This window comes from Hylobates moloch, unplaced genomic scaffold, assembly GCF_009828535.3.
Source record: "Hylobates moloch isolate HMO894 unplaced genomic scaffold, HMol_V3 SCAFFOLD_5, whole genome shotgun sequence".
Classification (NCBI taxonomy): Eukaryota; Metazoa; Chordata; class Mammalia; order Primates; family Hylobatidae; genus Hylobates; species Hylobates moloch.
In genome coordinates this window covers 101,194,206-101,216,236 of record NW_026652280.1, presented here as the reverse complement: position 1 = coordinate 101,216,236, position 22,031 = coordinate 101,194,206, and the positions used below count along the sequence as shown (strand labels likewise).

The 22,031-nt window shown below is 41.3% G+C and overlaps 1 protein-coding gene across 3 annotated transcripts in view; it reads right to left on the bottom strand.

Moving 5' to 3' along the window:
- NUP210L (nucleoporin 210 like) overlaps positions 1–22,031 on the bottom strand; it is a 150,527-nt gene that overhangs the window by 63,084 nt on the left and 65,412 nt on the right. For all 3 annotated transcript variants that reach the window (XM_032154498.2, XM_058439250.1, XM_058439251.1), the window contains exon 17: positions 5,003–5,195. In XM_032154498.2, coding sequence (XP_032010389.1) covers positions 5,003–5,195 — 193 coding nt within the window. The remainder of the gene's footprint in view (positions 1–5,002; positions 5,196–22,031) is intronic.

The window sequence follows — 22,031 nt, the reverse complement described above, 5'->3', positions numbered from 1 at the left end:
GGAGGTAGAGGTTGCAATGAGCTGAGATTGCGCCACTGCACTCCAGCCTAGGAGACAGAGCGAGATTCCATCTCAGCAAATAAATAAATAAATAAATAAAATAAATAAAATAAAATAAAATAAAATAAAATAAAATAAAATAAAATAAAATAAAATAAAATAAAATAAAATAAAATAAAATAAAATAAAATAAAATAAAATCAGGCACAATGGCTCATGCCTGTAATCCTAGCACTTTGAGAGGCTGAGGTAGGAGGATCACTTCAGGCCAGGAGTTTGAGACCAGTTTGGGCAACGTAGTGAGAACCTGTCTCTACAAAAAATTAAAAAATTAGCTGATCTTGGTGGCATGCACCTACAGTCCTAGCTACTAGGGCAGCTGAGGCAGGAGTATCACTTCAGTCCAAGAGTTTGAGGTTATAGTAAACTGTGATCTGCTCTACTGCTCTCCAGCCTGGGAGACAGAATAATATCCTGTCTCTAAAGAAAAATAAATATATTTTAAAATTTATTTAATTTTATGTTCTTGTAAGAAATGTTGGCCCCTCAGCCCTAGCTTTGTAAACAAGGAAAACTACCTTCATGTTTTCTAAAAAATACAAGAGTCAAATATAAAAGGTGATATGTGATAAAATCTAAAATAAAACTCTTGCCCATAAGAAAATATTTAGGGCTGGGTGTGGCAGCTCATGCCTGTAATACTAGCACTTTGGGAGGCCGAGGCAGGTGGATTGCCTGAGCTCAGGAGCTCGAGACCATCTTGGGCAACATGGTGAAACCTGGTCTCTACTAAAATACAAAAAATTAGCTGGGCATGGTGGCACGTGCCTGTAGTCCCAGCTACTCAGGAGGCTGAGGCACAAGAATTGCTTGAATCCCAGAGGCAGAGGTTGCAGTAAGCCGAGATAGCACCATTGCACCCCAGCCTGGGCAACACAGTGACACAGTGAGACTCTGTCTCAAAAAAAAAAAAAAAAAAAAAGAAGGAAAGAAAATAAGTGTAGAAACACTCAGATATACGATTAAGAAACTCATTCAAAATTGCACAACTACATGGAAACTGAACAACCTGCTCCTGAATGACTACTGGGTAAACAATGAAATGAAGGCAGAAATAAACATGTTCTTTGAAATTAATGAGAACAAAGATACAACATACCAGAATCTCTGGGACACATTTAAAGTAGTGTGTAGAGGGAAATTTATAGCACTAAATGCCCACAAGAGAAAGCAGGAAAGATCTAAAATCGACAACCTAACATCACAATTGAAAGAACTAGAGAAGCAAGAGCAAACAACTCAAAAGCTAGCAGAAGGCAAGAAATAACTAAGATCAGAGCAGAACTGAAGGAGATAGAGACACAAAAAACCCTTCAAAAAATCAATGAATCCCTGGGCATGGCGGCTCAAGCCTGTAATCCCAGCACTTTGGGAGGCCGAGGCGGGCGGATCAGCAGGTCGGGAGATTGAGAACATCCTGGCTAACACGGTGAAACCCCGTCTCTACTAAAAATATAAAAAATTAGCCAGGCGCAGTGGCGGGCACCTGTAGTCCCAGATACTCAGGAGGCTGAGGCAGGAGAATGGCATGAACCTGGGAGGCAGAGCTTGCAGTGAGCTGAGATAGTGCCGCTGCACTCTGGCTTGGGCAAAAGAGTGAGACTCCGTCTCAAAAAAAAAAAAAAATCAATGAATCCAGGAGCTGGTTTTTTTGAAAAGATCAACAAAATTGATAGACCGCTAGAAAAATTAATAAAGAAGAAAAGAGAGAAGAATCAAATAGACGCAATAAAAAATGATAAAGAGGATATCACCACCAATCCCACAGAAATACAAACTACCATCAGAGAATACTATAAACACCTCTACGCAAATAAACTAGGAAATCTAGAAGAAATGGATAAATTCCTGGATACATACACCATCCCAAGACTAAACCAGGAAGAAGCTGAATCACTGAATAGACCAATAACAGGCTCTGAAATTGAGGCAATAATTAATAGTCTGCCAACCAAAAAAAGTCCAGGACCAGACGGATTCACAGCTGAATTCTACCAGAGGTACAAAGAGGAGCTGGTACCATTCCTTCTGAAACTTTTCCAATCAATAGAAAAAGAGAGAATCCTCCCTAACTCATTTTATGAGGCCAGCATCATCCTGATACCAAAGTCTGACAGAGACACAACAAAAAAAGAGAATTTTAGAACAATATCCCTGATGGACATTGATGCGAAAATCCTCAATAAAATACTGGCAAACCGAATCCAGCAGCACATCAAAAAGCTTATCCACCAAGATCAAGTTGGCTTTATCCCTAGGATGCAAGGCTGGTTCAACATATGCAAATCAATAAATGTAATCCATCACATAAACAGAACCAAAGACAAAAACCACATGACTATCTCAATAGTTGCAGAAAAGGCCTTCAACAAAATTCAACAGTCCTTCATGCTAAATACTCTTATTAAACTAGGTATTGATGGGACGTATCTCAAAATAATAAGAGCTATTTATGACAAACCCACCACCAATATCATACTGAAATGGGCAAAAACTGGAAGCATTCCCTTTGAACACTGACACAAGACAGGGATGCCCTCTCTCACTATTCCTATTCAGCATAGTGTTGGAAGTTCTGGCCAGGACAATCAGGCAAGAGAAAGAAATAAAGGGTATTCAATTAGGAAAAGAGGAAGTCAAGTTGTCCCTGTTTGCAGATGACATGATTGTATATTTAGAAAACCCCATCATCTCAGCCCAAAATCTCCTTAAGCTGATAAGCAACTTCAGCAAAGTCTCAGGATATAAAATCAATGTGCAAAAATCACAAGCATTCTTATACACCAATAACAGACAGAGAGCCAAATCATGAGTGAACTCCCATTCACAATTGCTACAAAGACAATAAAATATCTAGGAATCCAACTTACAAGGGATGTGAAGGACCTCTTCAAGGAAAACTACAAACCACTGCTCAACAAAATAAAAGAGGATACAAACAAATGGAAGAACATTCCGTGCTCATGGATAGGAAGAATCAATATCGTGAAAATGGGCATAGATTTAATGCCATCCCCATCAAGCTACCAATGACTTTCTTCACAGAATTGGAAAAGTTCATATAGAACCAAAAAAGAGCCCTCATTGCCAAGACAATCCTAAGCAAAAAGGAGAAAGCTGGAGGCATCACGCTACCTGACTTCCAACTATACTACAAGGCTACAGTAACCAAAACAGCATGATACTGGTACCAAAACAGAGATATAGACCAATGGAACAGAACAGGGGCCTCAGAAATAACACCACACATCTACAACCGTCTGATCTTTGACAAACCTGACAAAAACAAGAAATGGGGAAAGGATTCCCTATTTAATACATGGTACTGGGAAAACTGGCTAGCCATATGTAGAAAGCTGAAACTGGGTGGGGTACAGTGGCTCACACCTGTAATCCCAGCACTTTGGGGGGCCGAGGCAGGCAGATCATGAGGTCAGGAGATCGAGACCATCCTGGCTAACATGATGAAACCCCGTCTCTACTAAAAAGACAAAAATTAGCTGGGTGTGGTGGCAGGCACCTGTAGTTCCAGCTACTCGGGAGGCTGAGGCAGGAGAATGGTGTGAACCCGGGAGGTGGAGCTTGCAGTGAGCCAAGATCGTGCCACTGCACTCCAGCATGGGTGACAGAGCAAGACTACATCTCAAAAAAAAAAAAAAAAAAAAAGAAAGCTGAAACTGGATCCCTTCCTTACACCTTATCCAAAAATTAATTTAAGATGGATTAAAGGCTTAAATGTTAGACCTAAAACCACAAAAACCCTAGAAGAAAACCTAGGCAATACCATTCAGGACATAGGCATGGGCAAGGACTTCATGACTAAAACACCAAAAGCAATGGCAACAAAAGCCAAAATAGACAAATGGGATCTAATTAAACTAAAGAGCTTCTGCACAGCCAAAGAAACTACCATCAGAGTGAACAGGCAACCTACAGAATGGGAAAGAATTTCTGCAATTTACCCATCTGACAAAGGGCTAATATCCAGAATCCACAAAGAACTTAAACAAATTTACAAGGAAAAAATCAAACAACCCCATCAAAAAGTGGGCAAAGGATATGAACAGACACTTTTCAAAAAAAGACATTTATGCAACCAACAGACACATGAAAAAATGCTCATCATCACTGGCCATCAGAGAAATGCAAATCAAAACCACAATGAGATAGCATCTCATACCAGTTAGAATGGCGATCATTAAAAAGTCAGGAAACAACAGATACTGGAGAGGATGTGGAGAAATAGGAACGCTTTTACACTGTTGGTGGGACTGTAAACTAGTTCAACCATTGTGGAAGACAGTGTGGCAATTCCTCAAGGATCTAGAACTGGAAATACCATTTGACCCACCCATCCCATTACTGGGTATATACCCAAAGGATTATAAATCATGCTACTATAAAGACACATGCACATGTATGTTTATTGCAGCACTATTCACAATAGCAAAGACCTGGAACCAACCCAAATGTCCATCAATGATAGACTGGATTAAGAAAATGTGGCACATATACACTATGGAATACTATGCAGCCATAAAAAAGGATGAGTTCGTGTCCTTTGTAGGGACATGGATGAAGCTGGAAACCATCATTCTGAGCAAACTATCACAAGGACAGAAAACCAAACACCACATATTCTCACTCAGAGGTGGGAATTGAACAATGAGAACACCTGGACACAGGGCGGGGAACATCACACACCAGGGGCTATCATGGGGTGGGGGGATGGGGGAGGGATGGCATTAGGAGATATACCTAATGTAAATGACAAGTTAATGGGTGCAGCAAACCAACATGGCACATGTATACATATGTAACAAACCTGCACATTGTGCCCATGTACCCTAGAACTTAAAGCAAAAAACAAAACAAAACAAAACAAACAAACAAACAAAAAAACACTCAGGTATACGAAAAGACTTGTATATTTTCACAATACCATGTAACCGGGTCTGCCCACTGCCATCGTCTTTTGCTACCATTTCCACTGATTTATAATCTTCGAAATGGGCTAGTGTTTCATTGGAGGATTTCCATTCTAGTATTAGCGAACTGAAATTATCAAACTTTCTCCTATGTTGATCAAACACTGCTAGTTCCAGGACTGTGTCCCTCAGTCTTGATACAGGAATCTGCATTAAAATAAAAAGTAATAAAACAACAATTTAAAAATCAATAGCCTAAGGAGTAGTAAGATATCTCTAAAGCTAGGAATCGAGTTTTCTCTCAATATTTTTACCTTAAAAATTTGCAAACTTGTAGCTATTGAAAGAACAATATAATAAATACCTATATACATACACTTCACCTGGATTCACCAGTTCTTAATATTTAGTTACATTGCCTTTTCTCTCTCTCCCTCTCCTTCCTCACCTTCCATATATGGCTGTTATTTTGTTTTGTGGATGTAGGCATCATTGCACTTCACCCCTAAGTATTTCAGCATGTATCCTAAGAATATGAGAACATTCCGCTATGTAAGAAACAGGATATCACACATAATAATATTAACACTAATTCAATGTCAGCAAATGTATAGTCAATATTTTCATTCCCCAAAATTTTGCCCCAAAATGTTTTTATATGTTTTTTAGTTTAAATCTAGAAGTTAATCAAGGTGTATGTATGCATTGTATTTGATTGTTTACCTCTTTGGTATATTTTAATCTAGAAAAGGCACATTTGCCCTTTTTTGTTATTGTTTTTCATGCTATTGAATTTTTTGTAAAGTCCAGGCCAGTTTTTGTTTTGTTTTGTTTTGTTTTGTTTTGTTTTGAGACAGGGTCTCTCTCAGTTGCATGGGCTGGAGCATAGCAGTGTGACCATGGCTCATTACGGCCTCAACCTTCCAGGCTCAAGCCATCCTCCCAATTCAGTTGCCTGAGTAGCTAGGACTACAGGCGCGTGCCACCACACCTGGATAATTTTTTTTAATTTTTATTAATTTTAATTTTTATTATTTTTTAATTGTTTTATTTCCATAAGTTTTTGGGGGAACAGGTGGTATTTGGTTATAAGAGTAAGTTCTTCAGTGTTGATTTGTGAGATTCTGGTGCACCCATCACCCAAAAAGTATACAGTGGACCCGACATGTAGTCTTTTATCTCTTACCCCCCTCCACCTTTCCCCCTGAGTCCCCAAAGTCTATTGTGCCATTCTTTTGCCTTTGCATCCTCATAGTTTAGCTCCTACTTAATAGTAAGAGCACACGATGTTTGGTTTTCCATTCCTGAGCTACTTCACTTAGAATAATAGTCTCCAATCCCATCCATGTTGCTGCAAATACCATCAATTCATTCCTTTTTTTTTTTTGAGATAGAGTCTTGCTCTGTCACCCAGGCTGGAGTGCAGCGGCACAATCTCGGCTCACTGCAACCTCCGCCTCCTGGGTTCAAGCAATTCTCCTGCCTCAGCCTCCCAAGTAGCTGGGATTACAGGTGCGTGCCACTATGCCCGGCTAATTTTTTTGTATTTTTAGTAGAGACGGGATTTCACCGTGTTAGCCAGGATGGTCTCAATCTCCTGACCTTGTGATCTGCCCACCTTGGCCTCCCAAAGTGCTGAGATTACAGGCATAAGCCACCACACCCGGCCCTAATTCATTCCTTTTTATAGCTGAGTAGTATTCCATCGTGTGTGTGTGTGTGTGTGTGTGTGTGTGTGTGTGTGTGTGTGTGTGGTGTGTGTGTGTGTGTGTGTGTGTGTGTGTGTGTGTGTGTGTGTGTGTGTATCACAGTTTCTTTATCCACTCGTTAATTGATGGGCATCTCAGTTGGTTCCACATTTTTGCAATTGCAAATTGTGTGCTATAAACATGTGTGTGCAAGTATCTTTTTCATGTAATGACTTCTTTTCCTCTGGGTAGCTACCCAGTAGTGGGATTGCTGGATCAAATGGTAGTTTTACTTTTAGTTCTTTAAGGAATCTCCACCCTGTTTTCCATAGTGGTTGTACTAGTTTACATTCTCACCAGCAGCATAGAAGTGATCCCTGTTCACCATATCTACACCAACATCTATTATTTTTTAATTTTAATTATGGCCATTCCTTTCTTTTTTTTTTTTTTTTTTTGAGACGGAGTCTCACTCTGTTGCCCAGGCTGGAGCACAGTGGTGAGATCTCGGCTCACTGCAAGCTCCACCTCCCAGGTTCATGCCATTCTCCTGCTTCAGCCTCCCAAGTAGCTGGGACTACAGGCGCCCGCCACCAGGACCGGCTACTTTTTTGTAGTTTTAGTAGAGACGGGGTTTCACCGTGTTAGCCAAGATGGTCTTGATCTCCTGACCTCATGACCCGCCCGCCTCGACCTCCCAAAGTGTTGGGATTACAGGCGTGAGCCACCGCGCCTGGAAATTATGGCCATTCTTGAAAGCAAAAGCATAAAGTGGGGAAATGACACCCTATTTAACAAATGGTACTGGCATAACTGGCAAGCCACATGTAGGAGAATGAAACTGGGTCCTCATCCCTCACCTTATACAAAAATCAATTCAAGATGGATCAAGGATTTAAATCTAAGACTTGAAACTATAAAAATTCTAGAAGATAACATTGGAAAAACCCTTCTAGACATTGGCTTAGGCAAGGATTTCATGACCAAGAACCCAAAAGCAAATGCAATTAAAAAAAAGATAAATAGCTGGAACTTAATTAAACTAAAGAGCTTTTGAGTAGCAAAAGGAACAGTCAGTAGAGTAAACAGACAACCCACAGAGTGGGAGAAAATCTTCATGATCTATACATCTGACAAAGGACTAATATCCAGAATCTACAATGAACTCCAACAAATTAGCAAGAAAAAAACAAACAACCTCATCAAAAAGTGGGCTGAGGACATGAACAGACAATTCTCAAAAGAAAATATACAAATGGACAACAAACATATGAAAAAATGCTCAGCATCACTAATAATCAGGGAAATGCAAATCAAAATCACAATGTGATATCACCTTACTGCTGCAAGAATTTTTTTATTTTTTGTAGTGACGGGGTCTCACTGTGTTGCCAGGGCTGGTCTTGAACTCCTGGGCTCAAGCAATCCTCCCACCTTGGCCTCCCAAAGTATGAAACCCACATCCCTACAAAAAATAAAAAAAGATTAGTCACGTATGATGGTGTGCACCTGTAGTTGCAGCTACTTGAGAAACTGAGGTGGAAGGATTGCTTGAGCCCAAGTTCAAGGTTACAGTGAGCTATGATTGCACCACTGCCCTCTACCCTAGGTGACAGAGTGAGACCATCTCAAATAAATAAATAAATAAGGGCCAGGCGTGGTGGTTTACATCTGTAATCTCAGCACTTTGGGATGCCAAGGCGGGCGGATCACTTGAGGTCAGGAGTTCGAGACCAGCCTGGCTAACATGGCAAAACCTTGTCTCTACTAAAAATACAAAAATTAGCCGGGCATGGTGGTGCATGCCTGTAATCCCAGCTACTCGGGAGGCTGAGGCACGAGAATCGCTTGAACCTGGGAGGTGGAGGTTGCAGTGAGCCGAGAATGCACCACTGCACTCCAGCCTGGGCGACAGAGTGAGACTCTGTCTAAATAAATAAATAAATAAATAAATTTAATGTTATACTGGAGCAGGCTCATAGGTAAGCTGATTGTTAGCATCTCTTGACAACTCTGAATAGTGATATCATATTGGTAACCTGAAATTGGCCATGATGGGAGTATTAACATAGAATTTGGCACATGTTACAAATTGGGTCCCCCTGTTTTGTTTTGTTGCTGTTTTTTGTTTTGGAGAGTCTGTTAAAAATTTACTTGCACATAATATCAGGTTGTACCACTATTAGTGATGCCAAATTTGATTATCTGCTGAAGGTGGTGACTGCCACTGGAGATCTCTCCAGTATAAAGGTATGGTTTCCCCTCTGTGGGTGATAATTCGAAATCTTGAGACTATCCCATTTCCCAACAAGCTTTCACCTACTAGTCTTAATATCCATTGATGATCTTTGCCAGGATCAGTTATTACAAGGGGGATTACAAAATCATAAATTTCTAATTCTATGATTCATTTTATATAAGCTGGTATTTTCCTGGAAAAGAGCATCCTTTTTTCTCTTTCATCCCTCCTTGTCTTCCTTCCTCAATTAATTTTTCTTCTCTTTCTCCCTCCTTCTGTCTCTTTCTTCCTTCATTTTTCTCTTATAATCTTGAGCATCACTATGGGATCATGATTTTTTTTTCTTTTGAGACAGAGTCTCACTCTGTCACCCAGGCTGGAGTGCAGTGGCACAATCTCGGCTCACTGCAACCTCTGCCTCCCCAGTTCAAGTGATTCTCCTGCCTCAGCCTCCCTAGTAGCTGGGACTACAGGCGCCTGCCACTACGCCTGGCTAATTTTTTGTGTACTTTTAGTAGAGACGGGGTTTCACTATGTTGGCCAGGCTGGTCTTGAACTCCTGACCTTGTGATCCACCTGCTTCAGCCTCCCAAAGTGCTAGGATTACAGGCATGAGCCACCGCACCCCGCTGGGATCACGAATTTTTAGTTGATATTTCTGTCATTATTTTTTAAAAGATATATTTAAGGGGTACAAGTGCAGATTTCTTACATGCATGTATGACACAATGGTGAAGTCTGGGCTTTTACTGTAGTAAACATTGTACTCAATAGGTAATTTTTCAACCCTCTGCCATTATTTTTTGGATGCTCAAATTATCTACAGTTTGGAAAGTAGGGGTCCCTTCAAGCCAGCTTCTTTTTGAGAAGTCACCATTACTCTGAGCACTTCTTTGCTTTCTAACACAAGTTGTTTGAGACTCATTGTGCAATTTCCCTATTGAGCTGGAATCAACTAGTTCTCCAAGATGCTCTGATTCATTTAAATGGGGACTAGTATTTAGAAACCCAGATGTTTGTACATCACTATTGGGTTGTAGGCCCTTTCAGTGAACAGAGCTTGTAAATAAAATTTGTTTTAAAAAAGTATGAGCTGTACAGCAATTTTAAAACATGTCTCTAAGCTCCCATATACATGTGAGACATACACACATATACATATATATACACACACATATACACATTCTTTGACAAGATGACTCAATGACTCAACATCATAAATATTCCACTTATTCCAAGCTAATAAATAAATTTAACATAATCTCAATAAAAATACCAGGAACACAAATAAATATTTGCCAATAATTAGCTGACCATGAAGCTAACTAAGCAGAGACTTTCAGTGGCCACATAGGTCAAAGAGTACAGATGTTACAGAACTAGTTCAGAAAAGACACTAAATAAATGGTCTCAGCAAAAATAAAAAACACAAGCAGCCACAAAACCAGGGGAGGGGAAGAATCTGATTTCAGAGTTGCTACATTATATTATACAAAATGTTGAGTTTTTAACAAAAGATTATTAGAAATGTAAAGAAATAAGTATAGTCCATATATGAGAATAAAAGCAGTTTCCACAGAAACTGTCCTTGAGAATGCCCAGACATTCAGCTTACAAGACAAATACCTCTTTTTTTTTTTTCTTTTTTGAGATGGAGTCTCACTTCATTGCCCAGGCTGGAGTGCAGTGATGCAGTCATAGCTCATTGTATCCTCTGCCTCCTGGACTCAAGCAATCCTCCCACCTCAGCCTCCCAAGTAGCTGGGACTACAGGCATGCACCACCATGCATGGCTAATTTTTGTATTTTTGTAGAGATGGGGTTTTGCCATGTCACTCAGGCTGGTCTCGAACTCCTAGACTCAAAGGATCCGTCCACCTCAGCCTCCCAACGTGCTGGAATTACAGGTATGAGCCACCATGCCTGGGCCAGACAAAGACTTCTTTTTTTTTTTTTTGAAACAGAGTCTCACTCTGTTGCCGGGCTGGAGTGCAGTGGCACGATCTCAGCTCACTGCAACCTCCACCTCCCAGGTTCAAGCGATTCTCCTGCCTCAGCCTCCCTAGTAGCTGGGACTACAGGTGTGCACCACCATGCCCGGCTAATTTTTGTATTTTTAGTAGAGACAGGATTTCATCAGATTGGCCAGGATGGTCTTGAACTCCTGACCTCATGATCCACCCACCTCAGCCTCCCAAAGTGCTGGGATTACAGGCATGAGCCACTGCACCTGGCCAAAGACTTCTAATTAACTTTATTGTCCAAAGAACTAAAGGTATTCACGTTTGAATAACTAAAGGAAAATACAAAAGTGGTATCATATTACATAGAGAATACCAACAAAGAGACAGAAGTTACAACAAAAAAAGAACCAAAAAGAAATTCTGAAGTTGAAAAGTACAATAATTGAAATGAAAAATTAACTAGAGGAATTCAACAGCAGATTTGAACAGGCTGAAGAAAGAATTGGAGAACTTGAAGCTAGGTCAACTGAGATTATTTAGTCTGATGAATAAAAAGAAAAAAGAATGAAAAAAAGAACAAACATCAGAGACCTGTGGGACACCATCATACGTACCAGTATATGCAAAATGGGAGTGCTAGAAGGAGAGGAGATAGAAGAATAGAGGAAGAAAGAATATTTGAAGAAATAATGGCCAAAACTTACCAAATTGATGAAAAACATTAAACATTCAAGAAGCTCAAACAACATCAATCCATCAACATCAAGCAGAAATTCAAAAAGATCTACATATAGACACATCATAATCAATCTGTCCAGAGTTAAAGACAGAATCATAAAAACAGAAAGGGAAGAGATTCACCCCTCATAAGGGATCTTCCATGGGATTAGTAGCTGATCTTTCATCAGAAACCATGGGGACCAGAAGGCAGTGAGATGACACATTCAAAATAAAAGAAAAAGGGCCAGGTGCGGTGGCTCGTGCTTGTAATCCTAGCACTTTGGGGGACTGAGGCAGGTGGATTGCCTGAGCTCAGGAGTTCGAGACCAGCCTGGGCAGCATGGTGAAATCCCGTCTCTACTAAAAACCCAAAAAATGAGCCAGGCGTGGTGGTGTGGGCCTGTAGTCTCAGCTACTCAGGAGGCTGAGGCACGAGAATTGCTTGAATCCAGGAGGTGGAGGTTGCAATGAGCCAAGATCGTTCCAGCCTGGGTGACACAGCAATACTCGGTCTCAAAAAAATAAATAAAAAGAAAATTAAAATAAAATAAAATAAAATAAAATAAAATAAAATAAAAAGACTGCCAGCCAACACTTCTATATTGGGCAGAATAATCCTTCAAAAATGGAGAAATTAAGACATTCTAAGATCCAACAAAAATGGAGAGAATTTATTGCTAGCAGATCTGTCTTACAAGAAATACTAAAGGGAGTCCTTCAAGCTGCAATGAAAGGTCACTAGACAGTAGCTTGAATCACCATGAAGAAATAATCTGGAAAAGATAATTACATAGGTAAATATAAAAGACAGTATAAATGTATTTTCAGTTGTAATTATTCTTTTTTTCTATCTGATTTAAAAGAAAAATATATGGCCGGGTGCGGTGGCCCACGCCTATAATCTCAGCAGTTAGGGAGGCTGAGGTGGGTAGGTCACTTGAGGTCAGAAGTTTGAGATCAGCCTGACCAATATGGTAAAACCCCGTCTCTACTAAAAATACAAAAATTAGCCCGGCATGGTGGCATGTGTCTGCAGTCCCAGCTACTTGGGAGGCTGAGACAGGAGAATTGCTTGAACCCAGGAGGCAGAGGTTGCCGTGAACAAAGATCACACCACTGCACTCTAACCTGGGCGACAGAGCCAGACTCAGTCTCAAAAAAAAGAAAAAAAAATTATGTAAAGTAATAATTATAGGCTGTGTGGTGGCTCAAGCCTGTAATCCCAGCACTTTGGGCGGTCAAGGTGGGCGGATCGCTTGAGCCCAGGAGTTCAAGACCAGCCTGGGCAACACAGCGAGACCTCATCTTTACAAAAAAAAAATTACAAAAATTAGCTAGGCACAGTGGCATTCGTGTACCTGTAGTCCCAGCTACTAGGGAGGCTGGGGTGGGAGGATCCTTTGAGCCAGGGAGGTGGAGGTTGCGGTGAACCATGAATCAGCCAGGAAAACAGAGGAAGATCCTATCTCCAAAAAAAAAAAAAAAAAAAAAAAAGGCCAGGTACAGTGAATCATGCCTGTAATCCCAGAACTTTGGAAGGCCGAGGTGGGTGGATCACTTGAGGTCAGGAGTTCAAGACCAGCCTGGCCAACATGGTGAAACCCTGTCTCTACTAAAAATACAAAAATTAGCTGGATGTGGTGGCACACACCTGTAATCCCAGCTACTTGGGAGGCTGAAGCAGGAGAATCACTTGAGCCTGGGAGGCAGAGAATGCAGTGAACAATGATCACATCACTGCACTCCAGCCTGGGCAACGAAGTGAGAATCTGTCTCAAAAAGAAAAAGAAAACAATATATATATTTACTGGTTTGATGGGCATAGTATATAAAAATGTAATTTATATGACAAAAACAGCACAAACAAGGGACAGGAAATGGATCTATATAGGAGCAAAGGTTTTATACACTACTGAAATTAAGTTGGTATGATGTCAAACTAGGTTACTAAAGATTAAGATGTTAATTGTAATCCTTAGGGCAATAATTAATAAAATCACTCAAAATAACACAGCTCCCTAAGCCAACACTAAACAAGAAGGCCATGCAGTTCATCATGAAGCCCAGTGATGAAAAGCTGAATAAGTTTGAGGCCGGCATTGCTCAGGCTTTTCTTATTTATTTATTTATTTATTTATTTTGTAAGGAAAGAATTTTGGAGTACTTCCTTTCTTTCCTTTAAACAAAAATTTTGGCTGAGCATGGTGGCTCACGTCTGTAATCCCAGAACTTTGGGAGGCCAAGGTGGGAGGATTGCTTGAGGCCAGGAGCTCAAGACCAGCCTGGGCAAAAAATAAAAATTAGTCAGGCATGGTACCTCATGCCTATAGTCCCAGCTACTCAGGAGGCTGAGGTGGGAGGATCACTTGAGCCAAAGAGTTCAAGGTTGCAGTGAGCTATGACTGCACCACCGCACTACAGTCTGGGTGATAGAGTGAAAACCTATCTCAAAAAAAAATTAAAAATTAAATAAAATAATAAAAATTTTACATTAAAAATTTTTTTGAGATGGGGTCTTGCTATATTGCCCAGGCTAGGAGCAAACTCCTGGGCTCAAGCAAGCTCCCACCTCAGCTTCCAACTAGCTGGGACTACAGGTGTCCGACACCACACCTGGCTTCTCAGGCTCTTCTTTAACCTGGAAATAAACTCGGACCTTAAGGCTCAGCTAAGGGAGTTGAATAGAACAGCAGCCAAAGAAATTGAAGTTGGTGGTAGTCACAAACTATCATAATGTTTGTCCCCATATCTCAACTGAAATCTTTCCAGAAAATCTAAGTTCTAGCTAGCATGTGAATGGGAGAAAAAGTTCAATGGGAAGCACATTATCTTTATTTGTTAGAGGAGAATTCTGCCTAAGCCAATTCAAAAGAGCCATACAAAAAAAAAAAAAAAAAAAAAGCAAAAATGTCCCAGGAGCTGCATTCTAATAGCTGTACACAATGAAACCATTGATCTTGGTCAAGGTCAAGATCTCTTATTCAAGGTCAAGATCTCTTGTTCAAGGTCAAGATCACTTGGTCTTCCCATGTGAAATTATGGGCAACAGAATATGAGCAGCAGGCTCATAAAGGTTCATCTGGACAAAGCATAGCACGACAATGTGGAACACAAGGCTGAAACATTTTTGTTATTTATAAGGAAAGCTCACAGGCAAGGATGCTAATTTTGAATTCCTAGAGTTTCAGTTGTAAACAAAAGTGGCTAAGTAAAACATCATTCACATATACACAAAAATATAGTAAAAGAAAAAATAAAACAATTAAAATGGTACACTTGAATATGTCTAACACAAAAGAAGGAAGAGGCCGGGCATGGTGGCTCACACCTGTAATCCCAGCACTTTGGGAGGCCGAGATGGGTGGATTACCCGAGGTCAGGAGTTTGAGACCTGCCTGGCCAACATGGCAAAACCCCATCTCTACTAAAAATACAAAAATGAGCCAGGCATTGTGGCGCATGCCTGTAATCCCAGCTACTCGGGAGGCTGAGGCAGGAGAATCATTTGAACCTGGGAGGCGGAGGTTGCAGTGAGCCAAGATCGTGCCATTGCACTCCAGCCTGGGCGATAGAGCAAGACTCCATCTCGAAAAAAAAAAAAGGAAGAAGAAGGAGAAAGAAATGACTGGGCGAAGTGGCTCACACCTGTAATCCCCGCACTTTGGGAGGCCGAGGCGGGTGGGTCACTTGAGGTCAGGAATTCAGGAATTTGAGACCAGCCTGACCAATATGGTGAAACCCTGTCTCTACTAAAAATACCAAAAAATTTCCCAAGCACGGTGGCATGCACCTGTAGTCCCAACTACTTGGGAGGAAATTCTGAGGAGAATCGCTTGAACCCAGGAGGCAGAGGTTGCAGGGAGCAGAGATGGCACCACTGCACTCCAGCCTAGGCAACAAAGTGAGACCATCTCAAATAAATAAATAAATAACAACAACAACAACAAAAACACCCAGCACTTTGGGAGGCCAAGGCAGGTAAATCAGTCAAAGTCAGGAGTTTGAGACCAGCCTGACCAATATGATGAAACCTCATCTCTACTAAAAATACAAAAATTAGCTGGGCATGGTGGCATGTGCTCTTGGATTCCCAGCTACTTGGGAGGGTGAGACAGGAGAATTGCTTGAACCTGGGAGGTATAAGTTGCAGTGAATCGAGATAGTGCCACCATACTCCAACCTGGGCAACAGAGCAAGACTGTGCCTCTGGAAAAAAAAAAAAAAAAGAAGAAGAAAAAAGAAAAGAAAAAGAAGGAAGAAATGGAAGAAGAGGAACAGAAAAGACATATGACATATAGAAAACAAACAGCAAAATGGCAGACATAATGCCTACCTTATCAGTAATTACATTAAATGTAAATAAATTTTATGTTCCATGAAAAGTCTGATTAGCATAATGAAATTTTTAAATGGCCCAGCTATATGCTGTCTGCAAGAGACATTCATGGGTCACAAGTATAAGGATGGAAAAAAAAAAAAGATGTATCACGCAAACAGTAGCCAAAAGAGAGCTGAAGTAGTCACACTAACATCAGACAAAATAGACTTTAATACAAAAATTGTTACTAAAGAAAAGGTCATTTTATAATGATAAAATAATAATCTATAATAAAGAGGTTGTCCTCAGTTTCTGGGAGGTAACCCCTAAACCTTTGGAATTTCTTGAGTAATAGGATTGTGTCTGTTATTTATGGTGGCCCCCTTGGATAACACTTGAGTTTATGCTAATGAGATGACTCAGGATGGAGTTGGATAAGGACAGAAAGACCAATCATGTGATTAGAAGGGTGAGGTTTTGGGTCAGGTGATAGCAGCCCCACCTCCAGGGAAAAGAGGAGGGCTGGTGATGGAGTTTAACTACATGGCCAATTATTCAATTAATCATGTTTACATAATAATATCCCAATAAAACGCTGGAGCTGGGCATGGTGGTTCACACTTACAATCCCAGCACATTGGGAGGCCAAGACAGGAAGACTGCCTGAGCCCTGGAGTTCAAGACTAGCCTGGGCAACCCAGTGAGACCCTGACTCTACAGAAAAATTTTAAAATTAGCTGAGTGTAATGGCACAGACCTGTGGTCCCAGCTCCTCTAGAGGCTGAGGTGGGAGGATCACTTAAGCCCAGGAAGTGAGGCTGCAGCAAGCATAATCACGCCATTGCACTCAGCCTGGGCAACAGAGTGAGACCCTGCCTCAAAAAACAAAACAAAACATTGGACACCAAAACTCAGTGGAATTTCCTGTTTGGTAAACACATTGATGTGTTCCAACTGATATGTTTTCACTAGATCCTAATCCCACGGAGAGAGGGCACGGAAGCTGCGTGTCTGGGACTCTCTGAAGATTTTTCTCAAAGGATACAAAATGATTTGTATCCTTTATAAGGAAACTGTGAGTCATTCTAACAAATTACCAAACTTGCTGGTCATAAGTGTGGGTAGCCTGCGAGTCCCTCAATTTGCAGCTATTATCTGAAGTGAGGGCAGTCTTGTTGGGAACTGTGCCTTTAAAACTGTGGAGTCTGAGCTAACTGCATATTGGTGTCAGAATTGCATTGTGGTATTGCCAAAGGTCAATCTATTAAAAAGATATAACAATTGTAAATGCATACGTACCTAATAACAGAGCCTCAAAATACATGAAGCAAAACCTGACAGAATTGAGGAAGAAATAGACAATTCAGTAATAGTTGGAGAGAGCTTGTAGATAGTTGAACAGGTGGAGATTCCCAGAGGATGGCATGCTCAGGGAGGGCATGGAAGCCCCACACCCCATGCCTATATCTCACTCTATGTATCTCTTCATCTGTATCCTTTACAATATCCTTTATAATAAACATAAGTAAATATTTCCCTGAGTTCTATGAGTCACTTTGCTTCCGTAATTGGTTCCTTCTGGTGGGTTCTTGCTCTTGCTAACTTCAAGAATGATGTCATGGATCCTCCTGGTCAGTGTTACAGTTCTTAAAGATGGTGTGTCCGGAGTTTGTTCCTTCAGATGTTTACATGTGTCCAGAGTTTCTTCCTTCTGGTGGGTTCGTGGTCTCACTGACTTCAGGAGTGAAGCTGCAGACCTTCACCTTGAGTGTTACAGCTCTTAAAGGTGGCGCGTCTGGACTTGTTCATTCCTCCCAGTGGGTTCATCAGTTCGCTGGCTTCAAGAGTGAAGCTGCAGACCTTCACAGTGGGTGTTACAGCTCTTAAAGGTGGCGCATCAGGAGTTCTTCATCATTCCTCCTGGTGGGTTCGTGGTCTCACTGGCTTCAGGAGTGAAGCTGCAGACTTTCATGGTGAGTGTTACAGCTCATGAAGGTAGTGTGGACCCAAAGAGTGAGCAGCAGCAAGATTTAGTGTGAAGAGCAAAAGAACAAATATTCCACTGCATGGAAAAAGAACCGACTGGGTTGCCACTGTCGCCTCAGGTGGCCAGCTTTTATTCCCTTATTTGGCCCTGCCCACATCCTGCTGATTGGTCCATTTTACAGAGCGCTGACTGGTCCATTTTACAGAGGGCTGATTGGTCCATTTTTACAGTGTGCTGACTGGTGCATTTACAAACTTTTAGCTAGACAGACAGCGCTGATTGGTGTGTTTTTACAGAGTGCTGATTGGTGTGTTTACAATCCTTTAGCTAGGCAGAAAAGTTCTCCAAGTCCCCACTGGACCCAGAAGCCCAGCTGACTTCACTTCTCAACTTCAGCAAATTAATTGAATCCAAAGAGGTCAGGGGAACCCCAACCTGTGGCCAGTTGGTCAGAAGTTCTGGAGGCCTGGATTTGCAACTTGTGTCTTAGGTGGGGGCAGTCTTGGGGACTGAGCCCTCAACCTGTGAGATCTGACAGTAACTCCAGGTAGATAGTGTCAGAATTGAATTGAAGAACACCCAGCTGGTGTCTGCTGCTTGATGTGTGGGGAAAAAACCCATACATTTGGTTACAGAGGTCTTCTTTTTTCTTCTTCCCTCTCTCACATTTTTCATAAAACAGAAATCTTCTGTGTTAATGATTGTTGTGGTGGTGTGAGGGCAGAGGAAAAACACAGTTTGAGAGTTTTTCCTGAACAATTGGTGTGATTGAGGTGGGATTTGATAGAATGGCACTGTGGCACAGAAACGGTGGTTTGGGACGAGAAAGGATGAAAGGGTGGGGGATGAGGAACCTTTAATTCCTGGGTGGCTACCTTGTCATGCATGGTATGAAACTGCAGCTGTGCTGTGTTCAGTTACTAAGGGTAAAAGTTAGCCAGTGCAATTTAGAGATGGTGGTAGACTCAACAGGGTGGTAAACCCTGTTCTGTTGTTTCTTCTTTCCTTTTCCTTTTTTTTTTTTTTTGAGACAGAGTCTCACTCTGTCACCCAGGCTAGAGTGCAGTGGCGCAATCTTGGCTCACTGGAGCTTCCACTTATCTGGCTCAAGCAATCCTCCCACCTCAGCCTCCCCAGTAGCTGGGACTACAGGAGCACGTTACCATGCTTGGCTAATTTTTAATTTTTTTTTTTTTTGAGACAGAGTCTTGCTTTATTGCCCAAACTGGAGTGCAGTGGTGTGATCTCGGTTCACTACAACCTCCATCTCCTGGGTTCAAGCGATTCTCATACCTCAGCCCCCTGAGTAGCTGGACTCACAGGCATATGCCACCACACCTGACTAATTTTTGTATTTTTAGTAGAGATGGGGTTTCACCATGTTGGCCAGGCTGGTCTTGAACTTCTGACCTCAAGTGATCCTCCCACATCAGCCTCCCAAAGTGCTGGGATTACAGGCATGAGCCACCGTGCCCAGCCTTAAATTTTTTGTAGAGACAAGGTCTCACTATATTGCCCAGGCTGGTTGAGACCCTGCTTTATTTTTTAAAAATTTTTGTCTATTTATTTATTTATTTTGGGACCAGGTTATGAAACTGGCTAATTTTTGTATTTTTGGTAGAGATGGGGTTTTGCCATGTTGCCCAGGCTGGTCTCCAACTCCTGGGCTCAAGTGATCCACCTGCCTTGGCCTTCCAAAGTGCTGGGATTACAGGCATGTGCCACTGCATCCAGCCAGGACCCATAATTCTTTAAAAAAAAAAAAAAAGGCTGGGGGGTGGGTAGGATTTAAATTTAAAAGTATGTTCTCTAATCACAATGGAGTGAAATTAGAAATCAGTAACAGGAAATCTGGAATATTCACAAATGTGTGGAAATTAAACAAAAACACTCCTAAATAACCACAGTGGCCAGGCTGGTTTTGAACTCCTGACCTTAGATGATCCACCCACTTCGGCCTCCCAAAGTGCTGGGATTACAGGTGTGAGCCACAGCGCCTGGCCTAAAAGTAAAACTAAAGGCCGGGTGCCGTGGCTCACTCCTGCAATCTCAGCACTTTAGGAGGCTGAGGCGGGTAGATCATGAGGTCAGGAGATTGAGACCATCCTGGCTAACGAGGTGAATTCCTGTCTCTACTAAAAATACCAAAAAAATTAGCCAGGCTTGGTGGTGGGCGCCTGTAGTCCCAGCTACTCGGGAGGCTGAGGCAGGAGAATGGTGTGAACTCAGGAGGCAGAGCTTGCAGTGAGCCAAGCTCGCACCACTGCACTCCAGCCTGGGTGACAGAGCAACACTCCGTCTCAAAAAAAAAAAAAAAATTAAAGAAAAAATTCCAATTATGATAGCATCAAAAAAGCAAAATATTTAGGAATAAATCTAATGAGTGTAAAACCTGTATACTCTAAACAGGAAACATTGTTGAAAGAAATTAAAGATACAAATAAACAGAAAGACATCCATGTTCATATATCAAAAGACAATATTATCAAAATGGCAATACTCCTCAAACTGATCTACAGATTCAATGCAATCCCTATCAAAATCTCTGCTGGCTTCTTTGCAGAAATTGACAAGCTGACCCTAAAAATTTATGTGGAAATGCAAGGGACCCAGAATAGCCAAAATAATATTGAAAAAGAACAAAGCTGCAAAATTCATACTTCCCAACCTCAAAACTTACTACAAAACTACAGTGATCAAGACAGTGTGGTACTGACATAAAGATGTATAGATTAATAGAATAGATTTCAGAGTCCAGAAATAAACTCTCATGTTTATGGTTAATAGATTTGCAACAAGAGCGCCAAGACAACTCAAGGTATAAGAAATAATCTTTTTAACAAATGGTGCTGGGTCAAGTGGATACCAACATGTAAAAAAAATGAAGTGAGGCTGGGCACAGTGGCTCATGCTTGTAATCCCAGCACTTTGGGAGGCCAAGGCAGGCAGATCATTTGAGATCAGGAGTTTGAGACCAGCCGGGCCAACATGGTGAAACCCCGTCTCTACTAAAAATACAAAAATTAGCCAGGCGTGGTGGCGGGCACCTGTAACTCCAGCTACTGGGGAGGCTGAGGCATGAGAATAACTTGAACCCAGGAGGCAGAGATTGCAGTGAGCTGAGATCACACCACTGCACTCCAGCCTGGGCAATAGAGTGAGACTCAGTCTCAAAAAAAAAAAAAGAAAAGAAAAAAGAAAAAAACAAAACAAAACCAAAACACAAAAATGAAGTTAGATCCCTACCTCACACCACAAAAATGAACTCAAAGTGGATCAGAGAGCTAAATGTTAGAGTTAAAACTATAAAACTCATAAAATAAATCAAAGGCATAAATCTTCATGCCCTTGGATTAGGCAATGGTTTCTTAGATTAGATATGACACCAAAAGTACAAACAACAACTATAGTAACAAAATTGATAAATTGGAATTAATCAAAGTTAAAAACTTTTGTGCTTCAAAAGATGTCATTAGAAAAGTGAGGCCAAGCATGGTGGCTGATGCCTGTAATCCCAGCACTTTGGGAGGCCAAGGCCAGAGGATCATTTGAGGCCAGGAGTTTGAGACCAGCCTGGGCAATATAGTGAGACCTCATCTCTACAGAAAAAAAAAAATTAGCTGGATATGGTGGCATGTGACTGTAGTCCCAGCCACTTAGGAGGCTGAGGTGAGCGGATAGTTAGCTTGAGCCCAGGAGTTGGAGGTTACAGTGACCTATGATCATGTCACTGCACTGCAGCTTGAGTGACAAAGTGAGACCCTGTGTCTTAAAAAAAAAAAAAAGTAAAAAATGCACGTGATGAGAGAACATTTTTGCAAATCATATATCTGAAAAGAGACTTGTATGTAGAATATATGAAATGAAGAACTCTTGCAACTCAATAAAAAGACATATAGTTCAATTAAAAATTGGCAAAAGACGTACAAATGGACAATAAGCACATAAAAAGATATACAACATAGGCCAGGCACGGTGGCTCATGCCTGTAATCCCAGCACTTTGGGAGGCCGAGGCGGGTGGATCAGCTGATGTCAGAAGTTTGAGACCAGCCTGGCCAACATGGTGAAACCCCGTTTCTACTAAAAGTACAAAAATTAGCCGGGTGTGGTGGTGCATGCCTATAA